The sequence below is a fragment of the Lynx canadensis genome, chromosome E1 (genome assembly GCF_007474595.2).
Source record: "Lynx canadensis isolate LIC74 chromosome E1, mLynCan4.pri.v2, whole genome shotgun sequence".
Classification (NCBI taxonomy): Eukaryota; Metazoa; Chordata; class Mammalia; order Carnivora; family Felidae; genus Lynx; species Lynx canadensis.
Window position 1 is genome coordinate 35,450,132 of NC_044316.2, and position 24,546 is coordinate 35,474,677.

The 24,546-nt window shown below is 59.7% G+C and overlaps 1 protein-coding gene across 1 annotated transcript; it reads right to left on the bottom strand.

Annotated features, from left to right (window-relative positions):
• Positions 1-13,510: 13,510 nt before the first annotated feature.
• On the bottom strand, positions 13,511-17,929 carry NXPH3 (neurexophilin 3). The gene is made up of 2 exons (XM_030296810.1): positions 17,772-17,929; positions 13,511-15,297 (listed from the first exon to the last, which is right to left on the bottom strand). The coding sequence occupies exons 1-2, from the start codon at positions 17,823-17,825 to the stop codon at positions 14,593-14,595; spliced, it is 759 nt and encodes a 252-aa protein (XP_030152670.1). The 5' UTR covers positions 17,826-17,929; the 3' UTR covers positions 13,511-14,592.
• Between the last annotated feature and the right edge of the window lie 6,617 nt (positions 17,930-24,546).

Genomic DNA, 24,546 nt, shown 5'->3' on the forward strand with positions numbered 1-24,546 from the left:
TCGGTTTATCTTCGTCAAAGACAAAGTCTTGGCTGGAACCCAACCTTATTTTCCACAACCAATTATCTTTTTAATCAGCCCGGGCCCCGTGTGTTTCCTTTATCTCATGACTTCTCGCTGAACTCTGCCCTACATCATTTAGATTCATTTCTAATGGCCTGCTGACTAATCTGACATTCAGGTGAGGATCGTTGGGCTGCTCTCTGTGTACGCGTTTGCATAAGGTGGAGGTGTGTTCCCCCTTTCAATTTCAGAGGTGACCGCACCACGTGGGGGCCTTTGACCCAACAGGGGGACACCTCACAGAGGCAGTGAGCGAGAAAGCAAATGGAGGAAGATCAGTGTTTGGGATAATGAGCTGGGAGAACCAGAAGCTTTGACCTCCGGATGAGAGCGGAAACTTGAATGTTGTTGACTGATGGGATCTTTATGCCGCTAAGCCATTAGCAAGATGATCACTCCCCCTCTGTAAATCCCGTAATGTTGGGAGTGGAAAGTGGCATCTGGAATACTGTTTGCTTCCGACTCCTGCAGCTCTAGGAGAAAAGAATTTTAGACTTGAGGGAATTCAGCACGAGCAACAGAAATGATTAAGGAGTTGAAGGGGATCAACTCTAGGGGGAACACGTTATGAAGATAAAATATGCACAACTCAAGTATGGCAACGTGGCATCGGGACCCACGGTTTACAGATCTCACAGGAGTTTTGAGCACTTGCCAGCTTGTCTTGCACGGTTCCCCTTCATCCCAATCGTATAGCTTGCAAAGGTGATAATGTGGCTTCCTCAAGGTCACTCAACCTGGCTCTGAGCCAAGAAACAACAGAAGGCAAAGGAGTAGCTTTGGGGCTTAGGCCCAGGGCCCAGAGAGGAAATGGAAATCCAAGAGTCTGCCTGGCAGTGAAGGGCACACACACCTGCTCGTAAGGCCCAGGAGAAACGGGGAGAGCGTTGGCTTTCTTAAACCCTTACAGGTGAGCTCTTGACAAACCGAAGGGAAAAAAGGGCCCCCCACGCGGTTTACTCTCTTGATGTCTGAGCAAACAGGCATCCAGCCAAGTAAAGAACAGTCACGTCCAAGGTCCCAGGGATGAACACTCAGGCCAGTGATTCAGCAAACAAGGGCCGAGCACCTGGAAGGTGCCAAACCTTGTGCTAGGCTAGGGTTGGGGTAGAGGACGCTCTGTGAGTTCCGTCTAATGGAGGAGGCAGGGGAGGGGCCCTCAGAAACAACGTAGAGAGGTCATGACATTGAGGACTGAACAGCAGACTAGAATTGGGCGGTAAGGAAGTCCTTTGTTACCTTAGAGCAGCTTCTGTCAAATGGTGGAGGCAGAAGCCAAGACTGATGTGAAGGTAAGCAAATATAGAGTATAAGCTACTCTTTGCAGAAGTTTGGCAGGGAGAGAGAAGAGGAATGTCTCCCACCCACTCTTAAGAACTTCCGTCTCAATTTAGTCAACACGTTTATTTTTGTCCTGAAGTTATGGTGTACAGGTTGTTCCATAAAATGACACTTTAGTAACTGATATTTGTAATAAGATGTATGCAGAATAACTGCAGTTTTAAGTTGAAGAAGAAAACAATCACCTTCAGCCCTTACACAATTTTGAGAATGGTCTCCTAAATTTAGACACACATACGTTGCTATACTTCTTCACCTATCCGTCTTGCAAGTAAAAGTTTGCTTCACACGCCCTAGACCTTTCAGATGTTTTAAGGAGCCAGTAGTTTGGTTCAGTGGTGAGCTTACCAAAGTTACAACATTCGGTTCCCCAAAATGTCATGGTAGCTTTGCCAGTTTCCATGGCCTAAAGACTCCCACCGTGGCCCGTTTCAAACGTCCGAGGTGACGTTACCGGACGCGGAGCTGGAAAGCACTCAGTTCACCGCTGCCTCGTATTTCCGCCATGTAGATATGGTGGACGTCTAGAACCTCAAGAGCGTAGGCCATGGTAAAGCATGAAAGAGCTAGGAAGATTTGAATTTTGAGTGTTACCTTTGCTGTTAACTGTACATTAGTATAATTTAATTGTTAATTGGCTCTTTTACAACCAGGTCTCAAAATTCCTGAACATGCAACGGTTGGCCCTAGAGAGCCAGTGTGAACCAGCTCCAGCACACCACTGGTGTGGTTTCCAGTGTGCCCTGTCATTTCCTGGTATCCCATAGCACTGGAAAATGCTTTAATGGCATTTAGCTTCATGGCAAAATGAAGTGCAGTTGACCCTTGAACAACAAGGGATGTAGAGGCACCCTGTGTAGTAGTCAGAATTTTGCATATAACTTTTGACTCCCCCAGAACTTAACGATTAATATCCTACTGTTGCCTAGAAGCCTTACCGATAACATCAACAGTTGATTAGCATGTTTTGTATGTGTATTATATACTGTATTCTTACAATAAAGTAAGCTTGGGCAAAGAATATTATTAGGAAAATCATAAGAGAAAATATAGGGGCGCCTGGGTGGCTCAGTCAGTTGAGCGTCCGACTTCAGCTCAGGTCATGATCTCGAGGTTTGTGAGTTTGAGCCCCGCGTGGGGCTCTGTGCTGACAGCTCAGAGCCTGGAGCCTGCTTCCGATTCCGTGTCTCCCTCTCTCTCTGCCCCTCCCCCGCTCACACTCTTGTCTCTCTCTCCTTCAAAAATAAACACTAAAAATTTTTTTTAAAGGAAGAGAAAATACAATGCACTGTATCAAAAAAAGATCTGCATATGAGGGGACTCACACAGTTCCAACCCATGTCGTTAAGAAATCTATAGGTAGGGGGCGCCTGGGTGGCTCAGTCAGTTAAACATTCGACTTCAACTCAGGTCATGACCTCTCGTTCGTGGGTTTGAGCCCCTCGTTGAGCTCTATGCTGGCAGCGCGTAGCCTGCTTGCGGTTCTTTCTCTCCGTCCCTCTCCTGCTCATGCTGTCTCTCTCTCTCTCTCTCTCTCAGAATAAATAAACTTAAAAAAAAAATCTATAGATAGATTGACATTAATACATGGACCCATAGTCATATGACACATTTGAATTTCTCTGGGTAAATAAACATTTTTTTTCTACCTCTTGTCAGTATTGTAAGTATTTTACTGAAACACTAATGAAAAATAGGCATATCCCCTGACAACATTATCTCTTATAATCTTCCATCATTCATGGGGATGCGATCACTGAAGATCGTTCCTGTCCCCATTACCTCTGAGCAAACAAAGCTAAAGAGAGAAAAAGGCCTTTGAGAGCGGTCAGCATACCAGTGGGTGATCCCCAGGGTTTCCCGTGGTGACCTAAGTTTAAGAACCTTGCCTTGGTTTGGCCTTTAAGAATGAATTTTCTTCTGTTTTCTTTGCCAGTAATTCATTTATACATTCCGCATACGATGTGCCAGGGACTGCGCTGGTTTCTAGGGGTGGACAGTGGGTTACACAAACTGCTCCCTGTCCTCCGTGGAGCTTAGAGTCCCTGAGGAAAGAGTGTCCTTACCAGTCTCACAGATAACGTGCTGTCAAACTATGCCGAGCGCTGTGAAAGAAACGTGTGGGGCACCGTGAGAGCCTGTGAGTGGGGAATTAATCTGAGAGATCCAGAAGGCTTCCCAAAGCAGCTTTTGAAGCGAAAGCCAAAGGATGGAGCGCTGGAGCCTGGTGAGGTGGGAGAGGCAACATTCCGCACCGAAGGCACGAAGAAACGGCACACATCAAGCCCTGAGTCGGGAGGGAGCTCGATGTGCTCCGGGAGCACGGAAGGCTGGGGGGCCGGAGCGTGGACAAGTGTGGCAGTGAGTTAAGATGCCAGAGCGGGGAGGACCTCCCCAGGTCACATTTAGGATTTAGGCCCTTAACTGAGAACGGTGGGCAATCGTGGGAGAGTCTTAAGCGGAAGGGGGTGACAAGATTTCATTTTAATAAGATGCCTGGCGAGAGTATAGAAAAGTTAATGCTGGCAGTGGGGACGGTGGAAGGCAAGAGCTGACAGAACGTGCACAGGGAGGCGGCGGACTTAGAAGATCCGAGATTTAGAGGGCAGGTTTGGCAGAACCCGATGACAGCGTCGGACAGAGTAGAGATGAAGAGGTGAGCAGGCTGGATTCGCCAAGATAGAGGCTGATGGGAAGATAAACAGGCTTGAGGGAAATAGGATCGTTGATTTCATCTTCCTTGTTGATCATGAGATGCCTTGAGAAATCCACATGGAGGCTGTTGAATGTATGAACCCAGCACCCAGAGGAGAGATGGGGACCGGAGAGAAGCTTCTGGAGATACTGGTCTATGGGTGGAACTGAAGCCCTGGGTGTGTTGGATCCAAGGAAGAGTACAGAGTGAGGAGAGAAGGGGGCTGGGGACGGAGGCCGCCGGTAAAGGAGGATAAGTCACGCAGGAGACGTGGCGAGAGAGAGGAAGAAGAAAATCAAAGTCAAGGGTACCAACATGAAAGAGTTAAAAGTGTCAAATGCTGTCGAATAAGAAAGAATTTTAAAATGCCCCCTGGGGGGGGGGGCGCCTGGCTTCAGATCAAGCCATGATCTCACAGTTCATGAGTTTGAGCCCCGTGTCAGGCTCTGTGCTGACAGCTCGTAGCCTGGAGTCTGCTACTGATTCTGTGTCTCCCTCTCTCTCTGCTCCTTCCCCACTCAGGCTCTCTGTCTCTCTCTCTCAAAAATAAACATTAAAAAAAATTCTTTTTTCAATTTTAAATGCCCACTGGAGGTAGCAACATGGAAGTCATTGGTGGCCTTAGGCAGGAACACTCAGGGAAGGGACCAGGAGGGGTGCGGTGGGGAGCGGGTGGGAGGTGAGCAGTGAGCCTCGAGAGCAGGCTCGTGTTTCAGGCATGGCTGTAAAGAGAAGGTCCTGGCAGTGGCTCCTGGCAGGAAAGGAGTAGAGGGAGGGGGGTTTACCGAAAGATGGAGCCTGTTTGGTTAAAGCTGATGGGAAAGCTCCAGGAGAGATCGGATGATCCGTGCCCTGAGGTTCTGAGCACGCAGAGAGTTGGGGGGCTTAGGGACGCCCTCCCTGGGTGTGAGGAGAGTCCTGCAGAAACAGGTGCATTTGTGGGAAGGGGGGAAGTTGAATGACTGTGCACCTGGTGACTTGTATGTCTTCCCGGGTGAGGTAGGGAATGAGCTCAATGGCTGAGAATTCCTGGGAGGGGGGCAGGGTGGAGGAGTGATCTGGACTGGCGGCTGGGGAGAGAGTTGGTAAGAGGGCAGCACTGAGGGTCCAGCTGGGGCCCGTGTTTGGTGGCACAGCATCTGGAGTTCGGGAGCCTGGCCCTGCCCTCCCACCACCACTCACGGTCCTGGCCGAAGTACTTGCCGGTGTAAACCTCAGCTTTCTCCTCTGTAAAATGGGTATACCACATAGGGTTCTCTTGGAAACTTAATGAGACAACACATGTTAAGGCCTTAATACAGTGACTGCCTATTGAACGAGGGCTCCAGAAAGGTAAACTGAGGCTAATGTTAATGTGATCGCTACGTATCGTGTTGGTTCCAGCCGAAGCCGTATATATGTATACACCCTTTGGAATAGAAATCTGTGATGAGACACTGAAATGGGCACCTTTGGGCGCATGGGGGATCTTCTGAAGCAGAATTACCTGTGGAGTGAGAACCTGCAGAGAGCGGCTCGCCTGGCGTCCTGTGAGCTCTGAGCTCTTACCCTGCTGTCATGTGTGGAGGACGGGGAGTCCACAGGGGTCTTGGGAAGGAGTCAGCCTGCGCCAGATCTTCCAGTCACCTGGGATAGCGCAGGTATGACCACCCCTGTCACCACTATCACAGTCTCCGAAAGTGAGCCGTGCTTGACGTTAGGCATTCCAGAGAGGGAGGTAGGAGGCGGGGCAGAAGCCCTTGGGCCTGCAGATGTGGGCAGGGGGCTTGGGGAGCGGGCGGCCGTAACTCGGGGACCCAGAAGCCCCGTTTCTTGGGCTGTCGCCGGCTTCTGGGGGGCCAGGGGGGAAGATGGACGATGCGTAGCTGCTAAACTCAGCCCATCTCCTCTACACCATTTTTGCTTCGCGGGCTTCTCTCCTTTTTTCCTTCCCTCTCTCCTCCGTGCCCTTCCCTCCTCCCGGAGCAAGGAAGCTTCCATTTATTTCTCCCGTTTTCCTAGACATTTCTCTCTCTCCCCCCACCCCCCGCCCCGTCTCCAGTCCCGCTCACTGGAGTGACATCTTGAGCCTGATCCTGCCGCATTAAAATAAAAAGCCCTGCCTACAACGAGCCCTCCAGTGCTGATCTCTGCTGAAATGAGGCAGATGGCAGAGCCTGACTAAGCGGCGGCAGGGCCCCTCCTATCCCAGGCCCTTGGCGCTTCTCCAAGTGTAGAAGTGGGTCACTCAAGGCCCGGTCCTCGGGGACTCGCCCTCACGGGTACAGCCCCAGGTGGGCATGTTTCACACGCCCAGGTCCCAGGGGTACCAGCAAGGGACCACAGCCCATCCAGGCTGATGAGAAACGGATCCGTAGGGCGGGGGTGACAGATGGAGGTGACGAGTGGAGGTGACGAAGACAGGCAAGGTCGGGGGTAGGGACGAGGTGAGGCAGGAGGGGCCCTGGGCAGGCGGCCTCAGTGCGCTTGGCTGGCTGCTCTATAATTCTGTGCTTCTAAATAAAGACCCTGTGGCCACCTGCACTCTCTGAGCCTCGTGTTACGTTTACCAACAGAGGGCCCGGGCAGGGAATACACAGATGAGCCTCCATAGTGCAACCACAGGGGCTTCTGGAGTGCAGAAGTGGGATTCTGGGCCCAAGGAGCAGTAGTCAATGCAACCAAGGGCCGCGTTTCTTAGCCAGAGTCAAGGAAAACAAAAGTAGATTCCTTTGTAGGCATCATCTCTTGTAGACGGTGACAGACTTCTGACCTCTCCTATGGGGTTTTCTCCTGCACCTTCTCCCTGCGGTGAGAAATGAGTGTGCCCGCAGGCCATTCTTCTCCCTCGCCCCCTCCCTCCCTGCCCGGCTTGGCCAAGATCGGGAGGGCTGTAATGTGGGACTCTACTCAGAGCAGCTCACAAAAGCCCTCTGACAGGTAAAGAGTATCCCCATTTTACAGATGGGGACGTTAAGACACAAAGGTGTTCGGTAACTTGCCCAAGGTCCACAGTTAGGAATTGGCAGCCCGGCTTCAGAATCCGTGCTGTCAACCCCTGGGCTACACAGCCTCCCCCCCAAAAGCAAGACAAGCCAGCTTTCTTCCCCCACCTGTGAGGCTCTGAGATGCCTGTGGGCCCCAGTAGGTGGGTGGGAGGGCCAGGCAGAGCTAGATGGCAGTACCCTGACATGGCGACACCATTTACAGGGACAGTTTGTTCCTTACAGTAACCAGAGGAGCGGGCGGGGGAAAGAACTGCCATCCAAGGCCCGGAGAAACCAGGGGAGCCTGGGTAATGATCACAGGGCAACTAAGACCTAAACCCAGCCCTCTTCAAACACATAACTGGGACATGGCCTTGCTTTGACCCCAAGATGGGTGAGCCCAGGCTCCCTGGGACTGAGCAGACCATTGTCCCCCAGGTGGGGTCCCCGTAAGCCATGGAGGGGCTCTGGGGAAGCTTGTTTTGATGGAAAGAGCAGGTACTAGGTTAGGATCCAGAAGGCCCTGGCCTTTCCCATGACGCTCGGTGATTCAAGGCGAGACCCTGCGCCCCGGGAGCTAACCTGGGTCTCTGAAGACCTTTCTAGAGAAGACAACAATCAATACTGGGGACAGGTGGGAGGAGGGGTGTGCCTCTCTCCCAGCCAGGAGGTCAGGCGTGCTGGGTGGGGACAGCGGCTTGCCCTCCTGTCATCACTTCCTCTCCCAGGCCGCGGTCCTGCCTCGGCGTGGGGCGTTTGCTGTGCAGGACGCTGGGGTGCCGACGGTTCATTAGATGGGCCTCGGAGGAAGGGCCTCTGCCTCTGGGGAGCCTCCAGGCCAGGGGCACGCAGCCCGTGCCCCTCAAGGAGTCTCCACTCTGCGGCAGCAACAGCTCCTGTCCAGTCTCTCATTAGTCTGGGACGGGGGACATCCACATTTCCTATTGTCACAGCCCCCAGGTTGGCGGGGACACAGCACTCCATATTCAACCTGAGTCAGAGGTAGGAGCAGGGGCCTCAGAGGGAGCGGTGGGTGTCGGGACGGCAGAGGACATGAGGCAGAGCACAGAGCGAGGCCAAGCACGGGAAGGAAGGAAAAAGGATGGGAAGGGTGGGAGCAGAAAGGCCTGGATCCCGGGGAGCGGGTTCGACTACCGGTAGAGCCTCCCCAGCTCGGCGTCAGAGGTTTTATCAAACAATATTTGTTGAATGAATGAGTACTTAGGGAGAACAGACGGGTATTAGGGGATGAGGTCCACAAGGCTTAAGAACCGTGCGGCTCCCAGAGCCTGGGTTTCAGAATCTGCCCCTGCCAAGGCTCGGCGGGCTCCGGTCTGGCCTGGGCCCCTTCCTTCTGCCTTTCCAGGGAGGACCCGGTGGAGGCCCAGCGCCCCGGGGTTCCTTTCTGGGGCCCGGGAAACGACGTGGCCCTCTGCGGCCCACCTGAGCCACTCGCTCGCGTTCCCCTCCCCGGGGTGGATGACACCTCGAGGGAAGACCCTTGCTCTCAGGGGCATGGCTCTCCTTTGGTGGACGTGGAGGTACCCCTGTTTCTGAAGCCGGGCCGTTTGGGGAGGTAACAGAACCACGCCTGCTCTTACCCAGAGCGTCCTGGGCAGGGCCAGGGTCTCCGGCAGCTCAGGCCTGGGCTCAGGCGGCCTGTGCCGGTCCCAGTGCAAGCACAAAACCAGCACGGAGAGCGTGGGTTTCAAGAGCCTGCCACTCTGCCCACCCGTCCCCCCCCTTCCCCCCCCACCACCACCACCCGGGGCCTGGTTGGCCCGGCTCCCCGGCTTGGCTGCAGACCGAGCCAGAGGCAGAGGCCGCACCGGCTGTTCCGTGCGGTTTGTGTCCACCGGGTGGAAGAACCATCCCGAAAGCCCGGGGTTCACTGAGTGGTGGGAGGGCAGCCACCACCCTGCCATGCCCTCTCCCCTCCCGTCCCCGGGCCCCTCCTGCCCTGGACTTCCAAAGCTGTGTTGTTGCAGGTAATTAAAGGGTTTTAATTAAATTAGGATCCCATCTGGCTGGGATCAGCCAGGCCCTTAACGAGGATTGTGTGTCACCAACATCAGAATGTGGATGGGGACTCAAGACGTGCGGGGGTTGGATTTGGGGACTGGAGGCCTTTCAGAGGGAGTAGAGAATCCTTCTGAGCCCTCCAGGGGCCCCCCGCCATGCAAAAGCGACAGGCTCCACCTTCCCAAGTGGAGACTGCGTGTCTCCATGCCCAGCAGGCAGTCGGGGGAGGACCGGAACTTTTCCCAAGTTCATTGTCGCCTGCAAGCCCCTAAAACGTCTCCCGTGCGCGGCAAGGTCTGGGCGCTACAGATGAGGAACCGGGTCCACAGACGGGAACTGCTCAGACACATCCATTGAGTCGGGTGGTGATAGATTTACCTGTAAGAGATAGAGATCCAAAGCACAGCGGCTTAAATGAGGCAGAAGTTTGATTTTTCTCTCACGTAAAAGTCTGAAGGTGGGCAGCCTGGAGCCCGTACGGCGTTTCCCGTGCACAAAATACGCCCTCGCACCAGGTGTTTGGGACCCAAGCCTTCCCCGCCGCCGCTCGCTGCCCTGACCCTTCCAGGATGTGACTCTGACGCCCATTGTCTAAGATGGCGGCCAGAGCTGTCTTATCAACTGTCTTTCTAGAAGTTGCCAAATAACCTTTGGCTTACACCTCACTGGCCTGATCTCAGTCACATGGCCACATCTAGGCGCAAGAGAGGCAGAGAGAGATGTAGTGTTTCATCTCAGGCAGCCCTCGGCCCAGCTAAAAACGGAAGATTCCGTTCCTATGGGGAAAGGTGCAATGTATATCACAGGACAGTTAGCGGGCTCTGCCTCGGGTGTTACGGGACAGAACCAGGCCAGGAACCCGGGTCTCCCAGCTCCAGCCCAGGGCCATTTCGCCCAGCTCCCCCAGGGAAAGGCTGCAGCTAACGTACACCCCACGCCCCAAAACCCAGGAAGGAGGAAGGCATATTGTCGAGTGAATCATTTAACTTTTCCTAACGATGCTCCAGGGTGGGTAGATCCCTAGGTGTTCACCCAAGGGCATCTGGGAGATGATTGATGCTCTTTGTCCGAAGCCACCCAGCTAATGAATGACAGACCCGGGACCGGCGCAGATCCAAACTCCTGCACCACACACGTTGCCAGTGCAGTGGCAAGTTCGGGAGGTGCCAGCTCGCCCTTTGGGACCATCTAGCCAGGTGGCCCCAAGAGGACGAACCGGAAAGCTTCGAAGTGGCCGTCGCTTGGATTTTCCGGTCGGCTTTTGAGCTCGCCAGGCCAACCGGAAACCGGGTCCCCCCGTGTAACGGGAGCCCAGCCCCCGACGGCTGAGCACCAGGTCTCTTCTGTCATTTGTGCTCAAGGATGGTGGCAGCTGCCGCTCCGGGGCTTTGGCATAACTGGCAGGTGCCACCCCCGCCCGATCTTGCCTCCTCCCAGGGGGGGAGGGGCTGGTGGCGCCTCTCTGCGCCTGTCACCCCAGCCCCCGGTTCTCCTTGCAGGACCACAGGACTCAGAGTCTGTGGAAGTAACATTTCTCTCTCCCACTCCCAGCCGTGGCATTGGATCGCTTCCCAACACAGAGCGACCGGTTCGTTGCGTCTCCCACAGCCCCCTACACCTACTCGACTGGATAATCCAGGTCCCTGGTCACCCCCTGACCTTCAGCCGCCTCCACCCCCATACACACCCTTCCCCCACTTCCCTACCCACCCATTGCCTCCTGCATCTCTGAGCAATGGGCCTCGCCTCAGGAGAGTGCCACATGCAAGGTCACCAGCATCCCTGCCAAGGATGGGGAAGGGGGGTGACTCAGTCCCCGCTTACTCATCCCAGGGAGGAAACATGAGGGGGAAGGAGGACAGAGGAGGGACCTAGACCCTTGCCACTCGACCCAACATGTAGCCCCTCATGAGCCCCACAGACTGCTGGGAAGGTTCACCCCCTCAGAGGTGGGGACACCGAGGCCGACACAGTACGGTGCACAGAGCCGAAGGGCAGACCCGAGGGCCGGCTTTCCCCGTGTCCATATCGCGGTTCCTGCCTTCAGGGAGACTCTGGGCAGATGAGGGAGACGGATGCTGTCCTCACAGGGCTCTTCAGTCAGTTGTGGAGGGACAGACCCTGCTTCCTCAGTCTCATAGGGAGATACGGGCTGTGACCTCAAAGGGCATCCAGTCTGGGAGGCTTGTTCCAGAAGCTCCCCTCGGATGAAGGAGACGAGGCCTCTGCCCTGGGGCAGCTCCCCAGTTAGGCGGAGTGGATGGGGAGCTGGGCCACAGGACGGAACGGACAGCGGTGGGGGAGCCAAAGGGGTGGGGTGGGGGTAGGACCTGGAGCTTCTCTGGGAGAGGAGACAGGCTCCTTCTAGAGGGATCTGCTCTCCCGTGAGTGCTTGAACGGCAAGATCAGGCGACCGGAGAGCCCTTTTTGTAGTCCTTGGGGGAGGTCACAGACATTGCTCGCCAAGGGCGCAGAGGTTGGTACCTTCGTCACCAGAGGCAGTGGGACAGACCCCTTACGTTCCGAGGACCAAGGGGGGTAGAAAATATCTGGTGGTGGCAAGACTATCAGGGCCCAGAGGTCTATTGCAAAAGAATCACAATCCGGGAGAAAAATCTATTAGCAAGATCCTAGCTGAGGAGAGCAGCCAGGTTACTGGGGAAGGGCAGAAAAGGAGGGATGAGGCAGCGGAGTGTGCGCGTGGGTGAAATGAAGTTATTAAAATGAACCCCCCCCGGCCCCCCCCCCGCTCAGGCCGTATGCGTGCCAAGCGGGCCAGCCCTCCAGCTGTCAGCAGCATCTGGCTCTCCACAAAAGAAGAGCCGGAGGGGGGTGGGTCAGAGTGTCCCCCGGTCCTGCTGATCGTCCAGCCAGGGCCCGGTGAGGGGGGCCCAGGACCACCCCCCTCCATCTCTCCCTCCAGTGCCCACAGGGCCGTAGGCGGTGCTTGGTTCTGGGAGGCATCCGCAGGTGAGCGAACCCACCAGATCTCCGAGGCAAGCCCCCCCAGGGCAGGGCCTGTCTGAATTCTAAGCACCTGTGCCACCTTCCCACCCACCTGTCAGGGTGGGAAGGGAGAGTGTAGATATGGTGGAGGGGCGGTGGGGGGGGGCGGGGAAGAAGGGGTGCGTGTCTCAGATCTCTGCTCAGGAGAGGTGGCCCCGGGAGGCACGGTGCAGGGGAACGCTGGCATAGGAGTGTGAGCCTGAGTCATGTGCCCTTTCTGGGTCACTTCATACAGCAAGGTGGCTTCTAAGGCCTCGTCCAGCTCTGCTCTGCAGCGAGAGGAGCACTGGGCCGTGCTGAGTGCTGGCGGGCAAGGGAGACAGGCTGCGGGCGGCAGGACCGTTGTCTTCCCCTCTCATGCTAGGACTTTCCTCGCTGTGGCTGCATGGCCGAGAGGGACCCAGGGGACCTGAGTGCTGCCCTCCCAAGCGAGCAGCTTGAGGATGACCTTAGAGAGGGCCCTGTGATCTTGGTCCTCGGGGCTCAGCATCCCGCTCACCGAGCCCCAAAGGGCCCGGCTGGCCCTCCCAGGCAAGGCGTCACCGGCTGTCAATCCATCCCAAGGCCCTCCTGTGGGCGGGGGGGGGGGGGGGCGGATGGCTGCTTTCAAGCCTCCTTCTGTCCCCGCTCCCCCCCAACCCAGCCTGTTCCTGCACTGACACATGATCAGACGCAAAGCCCGACACCCTGCCTCTCTGAGAGGACCCTTCCAGGAGATTTTCCTAGGAGAAGCAGCTGGAAGGTAGTCGGGAGGGAGCCTCAGAGGCGTCTCTTCATCTTAGGGGGCCAAAGCCAGAAAGGAACAGAGAGGTCACGTGAGTGGTCCTTGGTGTCCCCTCAGGAGCGTCGGCATCTCCCTGGCTCCTCGCTAGAAGGGCAAATCGTCTGGAACCCAGAACTCCATGTCTTAACCGACGCTCCCGGTGGGTCCGATGCCCACTCGCACGGGAGAAGCTCTGAGTTGGGCATATTCCTCATTTTACAAAGAAGTGGAAAGAGACCCAGAGAGGAGAATGGACTTGTCCAAGGCCACGGGGCCAAACCCTGACAGAGCAAGGGCCCCCGCCCACCCCACGCCGGGGGCCCACCCGGATGGCAACCCAGGGAGACAAGGAACACAATGGCCCATCCCCCCCCCCCCAGCTCTTCCTCCCCAAGCTGCTTTGCAGGGGCCACCCCCACCCCCTGGGATCACCGAGCAGTGTCTGCCCAGCTTTCGCAACAGGTCCCGAAAAGGAGGCTGGGGAGGGAAGCCCTGAGGCCCTCCGTGAGCACCAGCCCCAACAGCTGTTGTCGCCCCGCAGCTCTGGTCTCCAGGGAACATCTTGCCGCCATCTAGCTGAGCAGCGCTGGCTGGACGGCGGGGCACCCCGGGCCCTTTCCCTCCCTGGACAGTTCAGAAAGCAGTGCCCTGGGAAAGCTTTATTCCCGGCTCCAGAACAAGACTCTGCACACAAGCTGACAATCAGGGGATCGCACACCCCGCCCTCCCCTCCCCCACCCACAGACAGACACCACAGAACAGGTCCAGCGCCCTTGTCAGTCTGGCGTCACGCGGCCCCGAGCTGCTGAAGGCCCTGTATCCATCCGGGTGGGTCCCAGGCTGACGGGCAAGGCTTGCTGGCTGGACGAGGACGCTCCCAGAGGAGCCAGCAGGGGGGTGGGGTGGCGAGGGGACACAGCGCAAGGGTGGGCTCCCATCTGTGGCCTTGGTGGTGGGAGAACCACAGTCACCCTCTGTTGCAGCTGAAGGATGGGTGACCCATCGGCACAAGGGTGGACAGGGGCGGCGGGGAGGGGAGGAGCGGCAATGGCAGGAGAGGGAATTTTGGGAAGGTTACGGCCTGGCGGGGAGCAGACGGTCTATTCGTCAAGACGTCAAAACGACTCCAAGGGTCACCACTTCAGCCTGAAGCCAAGTTCAGTCCACCGTCCAGGACAATGGGCTTGTGGGGGGTGGGGGGGCTGACTCAGCGGGGCTCAAGAGTTCCTCCGGCCCCGCCCCTCCCCCCACCCAGGGCTGGCTCCCGGGCAGCCCCGTCTCGTCTCTGCCATCCTTCGGTGCCCTTGCTGATGAGAGACCCCTCTCCTTGTTGTTCTTTCTCAGGATGGAAAGGAGGGAGCCGAGGCTTCGGGCTCTTCTCCGTGACCTCATCTGGCCACACTGGTCTGCCTTCCCCAGCGGTCTCCTGGGCCCAGCACCTTCCTGTCGCTCAGCAGGGGAGCCCCACGGGGCTGCCCAGAGACCCCACTCCTCCTCCAGTGCTCCTATGCCCCGGCCGCCCCACAACCCCAGGCTGGGGCCCCGCACTTGGGACCCCTTCCCCACCGCCACGTGAGACTTGGCCCCGGCCCCACCTGGCATCTCCTTCTCTCCACCCCCCCCTTCCCTGCCTGAGGTCCCTCCCCGTGTCCCTGCCCAGTATCCAGCCAGATGGCCTCCTCCGCAGGCAGGCCCGTCCTTCCAGCCCCGGCCCGGCCTCTGTGGCCTGCCCAGGGTCACCCGGAGGGGTAGTAGGGGGTATCACTGTGGTAGTTGTAATCTGGGCACACCTTCTGGACCAGCCTATAGTCCGTGCTGTAGAAGGCGATGTAGACGCAGACGACCTTGAAGGGCTGGGAGCAGCTCCAGGTGGCTGAGCTCTGAGCGTGGTCTCGGGAGCAGGTCTTGGCCGGGTCGTGGGTGCAGAGCGAGGTCCGGCGGCCCCGTTCCACCTTCTCCCACTCCATTCGGCAGTTGAAGATCTTGGAGGCCTTGGCTTCGATGAAGATCTGCCGCTCCTGGTGGAACTCTACAGCTTTACTGGGCGGTACGAGGCTGATGGAGATGTTGCCCTGGCCGGTGGCGTTGTGTCGGAAGTGGACGCTGAAGGTCCCGTTGCCGTGGTCCACGATCTTCCCCGTGACGAGCAGGTTCAGGGCCACCGTCTTGATGTTGGAGTAGAAGTCACCCCAGCCGAAGATTTTCTTCACCTTGGCCGACGGTGGGGGGCTGTGGTTCGGGCGGTTGGGGGGCTGGCCAAGGACGCCCCATGCCTCCCCGGGGGGAGCCAGCAGCCCTAGGAGAGTGGAGTTGGCCACGAGGCGGGACTTAGGTGAGAGGTGGCCTCGCTTCCGAGGCATCCGGGGCCGGGGCTGGCTCTCGTGGTCATCACGCTCCGGGTCCTCGGAGCCGGGAGGACCGTCATCCTGGCCGTAGATGACCTGTGGAGGGAGTTGGGAGGACAGTGACAGCCCCGTCCCCAGAGGACCCAGGAGTTCTGGTCACTGTGTCCCCCACCAGCAGCCTCAACTCCCTGCCTGTCCCTTCCGCTGACTTGAGGCCGAGTGATGTCTCACCCGTCTCACTCTAGGGGTTGGATGCATACTCCGGCTTGTGCCGTGGTCCCATCTCGCCCTCTGACACTCCGGCCACCCCCATCTCCTCACCCCACTGTCCCGTCTCTGGCTACCGCTCAGCATCTGGAAGGACGGTCGAGAATTCTCTCCAGTGAGCCATGGCACCAGAGGGACACAGCCCCTGCCCCTGAGGAGGCCCCATTCTGACGGGGGAGGCCCAGCTCCCGATCCCGGGAGAGTCCTCATCCGATGTCAGAAGCATAACCTCGTGCTGACAGAGCCCCCGGTCTTACAGGAGAGGTTATGAGGTTACAGTTTCACAGAGGAAAATCCCCCCGCCTCTGTAAAAGTCCCAGGGTGATATGGAGGCACAGTCACGGCCCTCAAAATGCGCCATCCCTCCGCTGGGAGAGCCCCCCCCGTTTGACAGGGCTTTTTGCCACTTCCTAGGCTGTTTAGATGAGACCCCCACCACCCTTCCCCTGGGGTAGTTTTGTCCTCTGAGACTAAGAGAACCAGCAGACAATGGGATAAGAAAGCTGGGCCCAGTGACCTTCTCTCTCCGGTACAAAGGCAGCTCAGGATTGGGCACGAGGAATGGGGAGGGGGGAGCCCTGGAGTGAGTTCCACACCCAGGATGGCCGAGCCGCGGCCAGTCAAAACCTCTGGGGACCACCGAGGGTGCCATGCCAGGACACTATCGCTCCATGAGGCAGTTTTTCTTATTCCCCTTCTACAGATGAGGCCACCAAGTTACGTCCCTCCAAGGCCAGGTCGCACGGGGTCGGCCCTCCCATTCTACCACACACTCCCAGCCCCTCGGACCAGGTAGGTCCGTTTATGGAGATTGAATCCAAGCCCCATCCCCACCCGGAATCTTCTGCCAAACAGCCAAGGCTCGGCCAGCCTCTGCTGGACCAGCTATGGCAACAGGCACCACCTGGGAAGGCCTCCTGGAGGAGCCATGGGGGAGGGCCGGCAGGACGAGTGACCCAGCTCAGACTCGGGACAGCTCTGGAGGGCAGCAGGGAGTAGGCAAGGTTTCCTGAGGGCAACTGCCCAGTGTGTGCTTACTCAGCTTCGGGACAGAGTACTCACCCTCTGTGTCTCCTTACCAGTGCTAGGGACACCAGCTCAGAGTGGGGCAGCATTTGGGTTGCTGGTGACCCCTGCGGTGAGGATGGGGGACTCCAGAGGGCTGGGCTCTGGAGGGCTCCCAAGGGGCCTGGGGTCTTCACGCCCCCTGTTCTGATCCCGGCCATGCCTGCAGAGGTGTGCTTGGGTGGCCCTGCCTGCTAGGCCCCAAGGGTAGTGGGAAGGGACAGCCAGGAGGGGAGACTCCGGGGCGGGGGGGGGGGGGGGGGGGCTGGGCTCGGTTCTGCAGACCTGTGTTTACTTGGTCCTGGGGGTCGAAGCTGAATGGCTGGAGGGTGGGGAGAAGGGCCGCAGGTGGGGATGCGAGAAGGGGAGGGTGCTTGTACATAGTGGCAAAGGGGAGGTGGCACGCGCGCGCGGGGGGGGGGGGTGTTGTTTTGAAGAAACGGGCAGGTCCAGATGTGGGGCCGAGGCTTCTCTAGACAGGACTGGGGTGGGGGCGGTCGGAGAGGAGTTAAGCCCCTGGCGGGGGGGGGGGGGGAAGCGGGGGGAGGGGGGGAGTCCCGGGCGTCCCGGGCCGCAGGGACGCGGCGAGCGAGTGCACGGGGAGCGGGCTCTGGGCGCTCCGCTCAGCTGCCGCGGGCGCCCGGGGCGGGAGCCGCCTGCCCAGGTCCTGTGGGGCTCCGGCTGCGCGCAGCCGGGAGAGGAGAAGAAAACAACAGGCGGGGAGGGAGGGAGCGGGAGGGAAGGTGCGAGCGGGGTCCGCGGGGGCCACCCTCCGCGCCCCCCCCCCTCGCCTGGACAGCCTCCGCGCGCTGGCGGGACCCAGGTCCCAGGCCCTCTGGGTCCCCGAGGTCGGAGGAGAGCCCACGCCCCCAGACCTGGTAGGTCGTCAGCTCCGCCACCCACCCCCACTCCCCTTCCGCGCGTCCCGGGGCGCCGGGACGGGGTCGAGTAACCCTCGGCGCCCCGCTGCTGGCCTTTTCCCTCGTGCTGGTCGCACCTCCCGCCACCGGCGGCCGAGTGGGTGGGCCAGCCGAGCACCCTCTCCCCGCCCCTATTAACCCTTGCGGTCCAGTCTCCGTCCTCGGACCCGCCCTCTCCCCCTCCACCCCCCACCCCCGGCCTCCGGGCTTCCCCTCCATCCCGGCGATGTCGGGGGGTGGGGAAGGGAGAAAGTTTCCGGGCTCTCCCCCGTCCTCCGGGCCCCCGCCCCTCCGCGCAGCTCCCCGCGGGCCACTCACCAGATAGAGGCTGCCCTGCACTAGGAACACGAAGCAGCAGCGAGTCAGTTGCATCTTCCTCCTCTGCTCTCGGGTCCCTGTCTCTCCTCTTTTCCTGCCGGGCGCCCAGGCCCCTGCCTCGCCCCTGCTCCTTCAGGCGCGCCGTCCCATGCTCCAGTCCCCGGCGGCTCGCGGCCCTCCCCTCTGCCGGCCGCCCGGGACCGACCCCGCCCCCTCCGGTCCAGCTGTGCGGCCGCCGCCGCCCCCCTCCCCTGGCCCGGCTGCGCGCGGCGCGGCCCCCTCTCGAGGTCCCAGATGGGCGCCCCGCGCGCCTCGAAGGGCCCCAGCCGCGCGGTGCCTCTGCCGCTCCAGATCTGCGCTCGGCGCCCCCCGCGGTCCAGCGGCGCCGCTCTCGCCCAGATGTGCTGGGGACCCGCGCGCGCGCCCGTCCCTGGCGCTAATTCCCCAGACCAGACGGCCCCTCCCGCCCCGTCGCGGCGCGCCCCCTGGCGGACGCCCCTGGCCGCGCCGGGCCCCGCCGCCCGCTCCCCGCGCAGCACCCCGCCAGACTGGAGCGCTCCTGGCGCCCAGGCGGCTCGCGCTTCCTCGTCCCTCCCACCGGCGGCGGCGGCGGCGGCGGCAGGTACGGTGAGCCCAGCCGGTACCTCCGGAGTTAACTCCTCCCCTGCCGGCCCGCAGCGGGGGGACCTAGGTTGAAGGCGGCCGGACGCGGGGGCGGAGGAAGTCTGGGCGAGGAGGGGAGAGGGTGGTGGCCCGGGGATAGGGACACTACCCTTTCCATCCCTCCCTCTGGCAGGGCGCCCGTCCCCCCCCCCCGCACCCCCACCCCCGCAGCGGGCACTGGGAATCTGCTGCCCTGTCCTGAACCCCAGGAGACCTGGACTTTGGAAAGGTTATTTTTTCCAAACCCATGCCAACAGCCAGAGAGAACGTCAGTAATGAGTAGCCTATCCCGAAGCTGAAAGTGACTTTCTCTCTGCCAGACTTGCTTCTGTGCCGAGGGAAGTTCTTCTGGGTGTCTAGCCCGTACTCCTTGTGTTATAACGTCAGTTTCTTTCCTCTTCTACTTTACTCGGGGGGAGGGGGGGTCACCACCACCCCACCCCCACCCCCACCCCCGCGCCGTCCGATTAATGTGATGGGAAACTTTGGCCAGAGCCCTGGGCTGAAAAGGTCACCGGGGGCCAGGCTGAATTCTGGGGCTGGGGTCAGGCGGCAGCCTCCTGAGAAGCTGAAGGGCGAGGCGGGCAAGGTTTCCTTGAAAGCTGTGCCTGCGTTCTTCACTACTTACCCTCCCTGTGACCCAGGGAGCCACCAGGACCGGGTGCTCCTATCCCATGGGGTCCTTGCTTTTCTCCGACCTCTGCAAGCCCCCAGGGCAAGGAGGACCCTTATTTGGAATTCCCCAAAGTGGGGCCCATCCTCCGTGGTCCCACGCACATCCGCGTTTCCTTCCCGGAACTCCAGGACCCCTTCAGTCCTTAGAAAAAGCAAAGGTCAAGTCCTTAGCACCCCTTGGAGGTTGTGAGGGTGAGGAGGTACCCCGATGGTTGGAGTGGTCCCAGTCCGGGGCTGGGCCGAGGGAGCACGGTGGGTGGGCACTCTGCTCTGTGGCCCTCCGAGCCTAGCTTGGTCTCTGGCTGCAGCCCCCAGCACGCACCCAGCCTCCTCCCCCACCATCTGCCAGGCGGGTGCGCGGGGAATGCAGATGAATCTTAATATCAGCCTGGGCCAAGTGCGATGAGGGAGACAGATTCTGCAGAACCCAGACAGCATCGCAGAGCCCCCTGCATTCCCCCAGGCGCCCTAGGCAGTACCAGGATGCATAGGAGCCCCTCCCTGGTGGTGGTGGCAGGGGGGGGTGTGGGCATGTCTATCAGAGACCCCCAAAGTCCAGGGAAGAAGGAACAGACAGATCCTTGTCTGGCCTCCGAGCCTCGGGTCCGGCTGGGAGGAAGGAGCTGTTGGCCTGAGCGTGGGCAGCTGGTTCTGGAGCTCAGCTAGGCAGAGGCGTGGCGGGGCCCACTCCCGGTCCGTCCCCAGAAGGTCCTATCCCCAGGAGAACCGTGTGGCTCAGCAGAGAGGGCACAGGTTTTCAGGCCAGACAATCCTGGATTCCACTCCAGGCCCGGCTGTGTGACCTTGGGCAGGTTGCTTTGGTTCTCTGATGCCAGTTTCCCCGATCTGTTGTTGCAAGAACTGAAAGAGACAAAATGTGCAAACAAAGCTCATGCACAATGGCTGGCGGGCAGTCGTGGGAGTGCAATCAAGGGAAGTTCTCGCTTTTCTACTTCCCACACATTTGCTCTGGCGGCGCCTCCTGCCAGGCTTGCCCTCCCTGCCCTCTCGGCCATTTCTGGCTCTCACTTCCTTCAAGTTTCCCTTCTGCATTCGTCCGCCAACCCTTAGTCGGGCCGGTCCTCCGTGCCAGGTGCCGGGCCGGGGTCTGGGATTCAGAGACGAACGGGACATCCCTGCCCTCAAGGGTCTCACTGGCGAATGTGCAACCGAGACGTGGAAACTGATGATTCTAATTCGGTGTGGTGAATGGATGATAAGGGATCCCTGTGACAGGCATCACGGATGCACCGAGTATGGTGCGGGCAGGGTCCAGGAGGCTCGGGGAGGGCCTCCTGGAGGAGGGGATGCCGAGGCCTTGAGGAGGGGGTCGGCCAGCAAGGGCCATTCCTGGCAGAGGGCACTGACTGGTCACAGGGAGAAGGCTGGGCGCAGAGGCGGTGTGCTGTTACTGGAGCACAGAGGGGAGGGGAGGAGAGGCTGGAACAGGAGGCTGTCACGTGTCAGGTCATGGGTTAAGACCTCTGAAGGGTTTTCGGGGGGGGGGGGCGCTGGTGATTGTAGTCAGCTTGCATTTTGGAGAGCTTTTGGAGAACTCCCTGGAAGGAGGAGAGACTAGAGCGAGGGAGGACGGTGGGGGTGGGGGGACCTGTTAGGGGATAAAGGCAAGGGTCTGGGGAGAGGGGGACACTGAGGACATCTTGTAGGAGGCAAAATAACCAGGATGTGTTTGTTGCTGAGATGAGAGAGGAAGGCGGAAAGGGGCTTGCTGAGGTGAGCACCAAAGGCGTGGGGGAGGAAGGTGGGTTCTGGAGAAAGGATGGCGGGGTCAGCTTTGGTCATGTCAAGCCTGGGTGCTGCGGGCCCCCCGAGGGCGGAATAAAGTCTAGCCCGGGGCGCAGGAGGCATGGATGACAAGGGGAACAAGGGGCTTGTTGGATGGGCAGAGGAAGAGCGGTGCCCAAAGGACCCCAGTAAGGAGCTGGCAGGCAGGGGCAAGGACGGGGGCAGGCTGGTCCTGGAAGCAGTGGGGCGCCGTGGGGTTGTCACAACCGTGTGCCACGCAGCGTGGGGGTTCTTGCAACACATGCAGATTCTAAGGGGGCCTCACCCCCGGGAGCCTTTCAGGAGATAGGAGCCCCCCCCTCCATGTATTCTTATAAGCCCCTGCCCCCGTCCCACGTGACGCCAACGGGGGTTGCCTCTGGACTTCACTTTGATAAACTCTGTCAGGAGGGTCAGGAAAGAGGGAAACGAACAGCAGCTCAAAGGAACACGGTGGCTGGGGAAGGGGGGCGGTGGCCAGAAAAGCGACCGCTGGGGTTGGCTGAATGTTCTGGCAACCGCACCCCACCTTGGTCCTTCTAGCTGCTCCCCCGGGTGGGAAGACAGACCACAGATTCTGTGAGCTGGGTGCACGGCCCCGTGCTGGAGGCAGCACCCCCCCACCCCCACCCAGGTCTGCCATTCAGGCTAACCCTCCCACACCCTGCCCTGCCCCAGGAAGGGGGCAGCACCCGGTGCAGGGGGCCCACCCCTCGGCCCCCAGCCTCCTCAGTGCACCCGCTGCCAGGTGCAGTTGGCATTTGCTTATAGCACCTCTGCTCCCACCGGCTTCTGCCTCGCCCTGGGAAGGATCCTGTCCGCATCCCTCTCCATGCCTCCCCTCCCCTCCCCTCCTGGGGGGGGGGCAGTGCTGCGGGGAAAGCAAACAGCTCAGTAGGTGCCTGGTAGGTTAGGTCGGTGCTTATTGAATGAATGGGAAATGGGGTTCCTGATGCTTTGAAAGGCAGAGAGTGGATGCCCTTGAGCCAGCCAAAGCCAAGAGGTCTGGAGGGGGGCGGGTAGCGGGAGGGGGGGTGGAGGCAGCCACCGATCATGATTGTCGATAATCTCTCATGTTTACCAGGCAGTTTGCACTTTGCAGTAATTCCAGCATCAAGTGTTACGACGGATGCTACATCCAGGGGACTGGGGGGAGCCCCGAGACAAGCCCTGATCCAAATGAGGGGGCCAAGGACTAATCACAGAGAACTCAGTCCTGTGATCCTGTGATATGAGGATCGGCCTGGCCCCGGCGGGGGGGGGGGGGGGGGGGACGGTGGAAGGGGAAGGAAAGAACCCTTCCGGAAGAGGAAGCAACTCCTGAAAAGGCCGGAGATGAAAGCAGTGGAGGTGGGTTTCTGATGAAGGCGACATGAAAGGGTGCCTCGTCCCACACAGAGTCGCGGGGCTCCGACTTTCATGTCCCGGGCTGGGTGTGGAGGCACCGCTGTGATGGGCACGGAAGAGTTTGGGGTTTGGGCTCCGAGAGAGAGATGGAGATTAGCCAGCCGAGACAGGGCAACACAAGCTCCCAGATGGTGGGCAGTGGTGTAAAAGTGGAACCCAGCAAGTCCCCAGTGAGAGGGGAGACTAGGAGGCGCCGCCGGGGGAAAAACTCTGCGAGACATGACATTTCAGCTGGGATGTAATGACCTGGAGGCCTTGGCCCCGCCGCAGAGCTGGGGAGGGGGCTTCCAGGCAGAGGGAACAGTACACGCTAGGACCTTGGGACGAGGAAGTGTTAGCACCTCGGACAGACTTGAAGGAAGTGAGTGTGGCCACGGAGCGGGGAGAGGGCAAGCCAGCAAGGCGGGCGGGGCCGGGTGGCCCAGGGCTTTGTGGGTCTGGTTAAAGATTTGGGGTTTCATCCCGTGATTAAGGTGTTTCAGGTCTATTACAAGTTTTAAACAGGGGTCAGAGCTGCCCTCGCCACGATCACTAGAAAGGTCACTCGAGGGGCGCCTGGGTGGCTCAGTCGGTTGGGCGTCCGACTTCAGCTCAGGTCACGATCTCGCGGTCCGTGAGTTCGAGCCCCGCATCAGGCTCTGGGCTGATGGCTCAGAGCCTGGAGCCTGCTTCTGATTCTGTGTCTCCCTCTCTCTGCCCCTCCCCCGTTCATGCTCTGTCTTTCTCTGTCTCAAAAATAAATAAATGTTAAAAAAAATTAAAAAAAAAAAAAGGTCACTCGGACAGCAGTGCAGAGGGTGGAGAGGGGAGGGGGTAAAAGTGGACGCTGGGAGGTGCCCGTGGGCTGAGTGAGGACAGACGCCACGGGGAGAAGGACGCAACGTTCAAGGGGTGCAACAGAGAGAAGTTCGACTCCGGGACACGCGGTTGAGGAGTCAAAGGTGACTCCCAGCTTTCTGGCCCTGAGGACAGGGCAAAGAGCCGGTTTGTGGGGGGGAGAGATGCAGCGCCCCCCACCCCCTCCTCAACAGGAGGAGTGTAAGGTGCCATGGGGTGGGTGCTCAGGGGCAGGGAGTAGCCGGGGGCAGCGTGCAGGACCCACTAGAGGGACGAGACTGGGAGGTGCAGGAGCCCGCAGGATCATCGGAGGGGAGATCGCGAGGAGCTTGCAGAGAACAGAGCATGGCAAGGGTGCGGGGGGGGGGGGGTGTCTACCAGAGCCAGGGGTGGAGGCAGGAGGGAGGGGGGAAGAGGGAACCGGCAGGGCGAGGGACAAGGGAGCCAGGGAGGCAGGTGGGAGACCTCTGGCCCCGAAGGCCCTGAGGGAAGCCGCCCACGAACATCCCAAGTCATTTTGTCCATGCCCCTGCCCCTCGCGGGATCTCACCAGCGGACAGGGACCTTCTCCTGGCTGGCAAGGCTCCCACGGGGGCTCTCGCAGCGTGGAGAGTCCAGCCCGTGGCAGGCCCGGATGAGGGAGCATCTCTGAGGTCTGCTGTCTGGGCGATCTTGGGTGAACCTCTCCTCTTCTTTGGGCCTCAGCGGGAATCATAGTGCCCACCTCATGGGGGGTGGAGGGACTGACGGGTGTGAGAGCATCTGGCCCTCTGCTGGGCGCCTAGTACCACCCCTGGTCTTTTGTCCGAACCGAGCCAGTGGCAAGTGCTTTGTAAACACAGAAGCGCTGAAGAAAGGGATTCTGGGCCCGACTCCTCACTGCTACCTCTCAGTATCTTCAAAGGCGAGGAACGAGGCGGGGAGAAAACAAGGCCTGAGCGGGGCCGCTAAACTGCAGGCCACCTGGCCCGGAGCCGACACCTGGCACCAGGTCACCTGTCCGCCACCTGTCGGCTGCACCCGGGTCGCTGTGGTCAACACCAACTCCCGCAGGGGGCGACGGAGAGACTGCGCGGGCGTGTCGCGTCCGAGGCGAGTGGGGTCAGCGCGCCACCTGGTGGGCGCTTGGGGCGCCTCCTGTAGGCGCTTTGCGGGTTGCCCTCCGCCCGCAGCGTCCCCACCCCCGCGCTCCGGCTGGTGCGCCCACCCCTCCGCGCGCCGGTGCCCCGCGCCCAGGGGTCTCCTGGAGACCCTTCAAACGGCCTGTGGCTTGTGCTACCCAGAGGCGTCGTTCCGCGCCCCAGTCCTGGAGGCAGATCGCCTGGATCTCAGTCCTGGGGCCGCCGTGTCTCGGGCAAATGACTCCACCTGTCTGTGCTCCAGTTTCCTCGTGGGGGCAGTAAGAGTA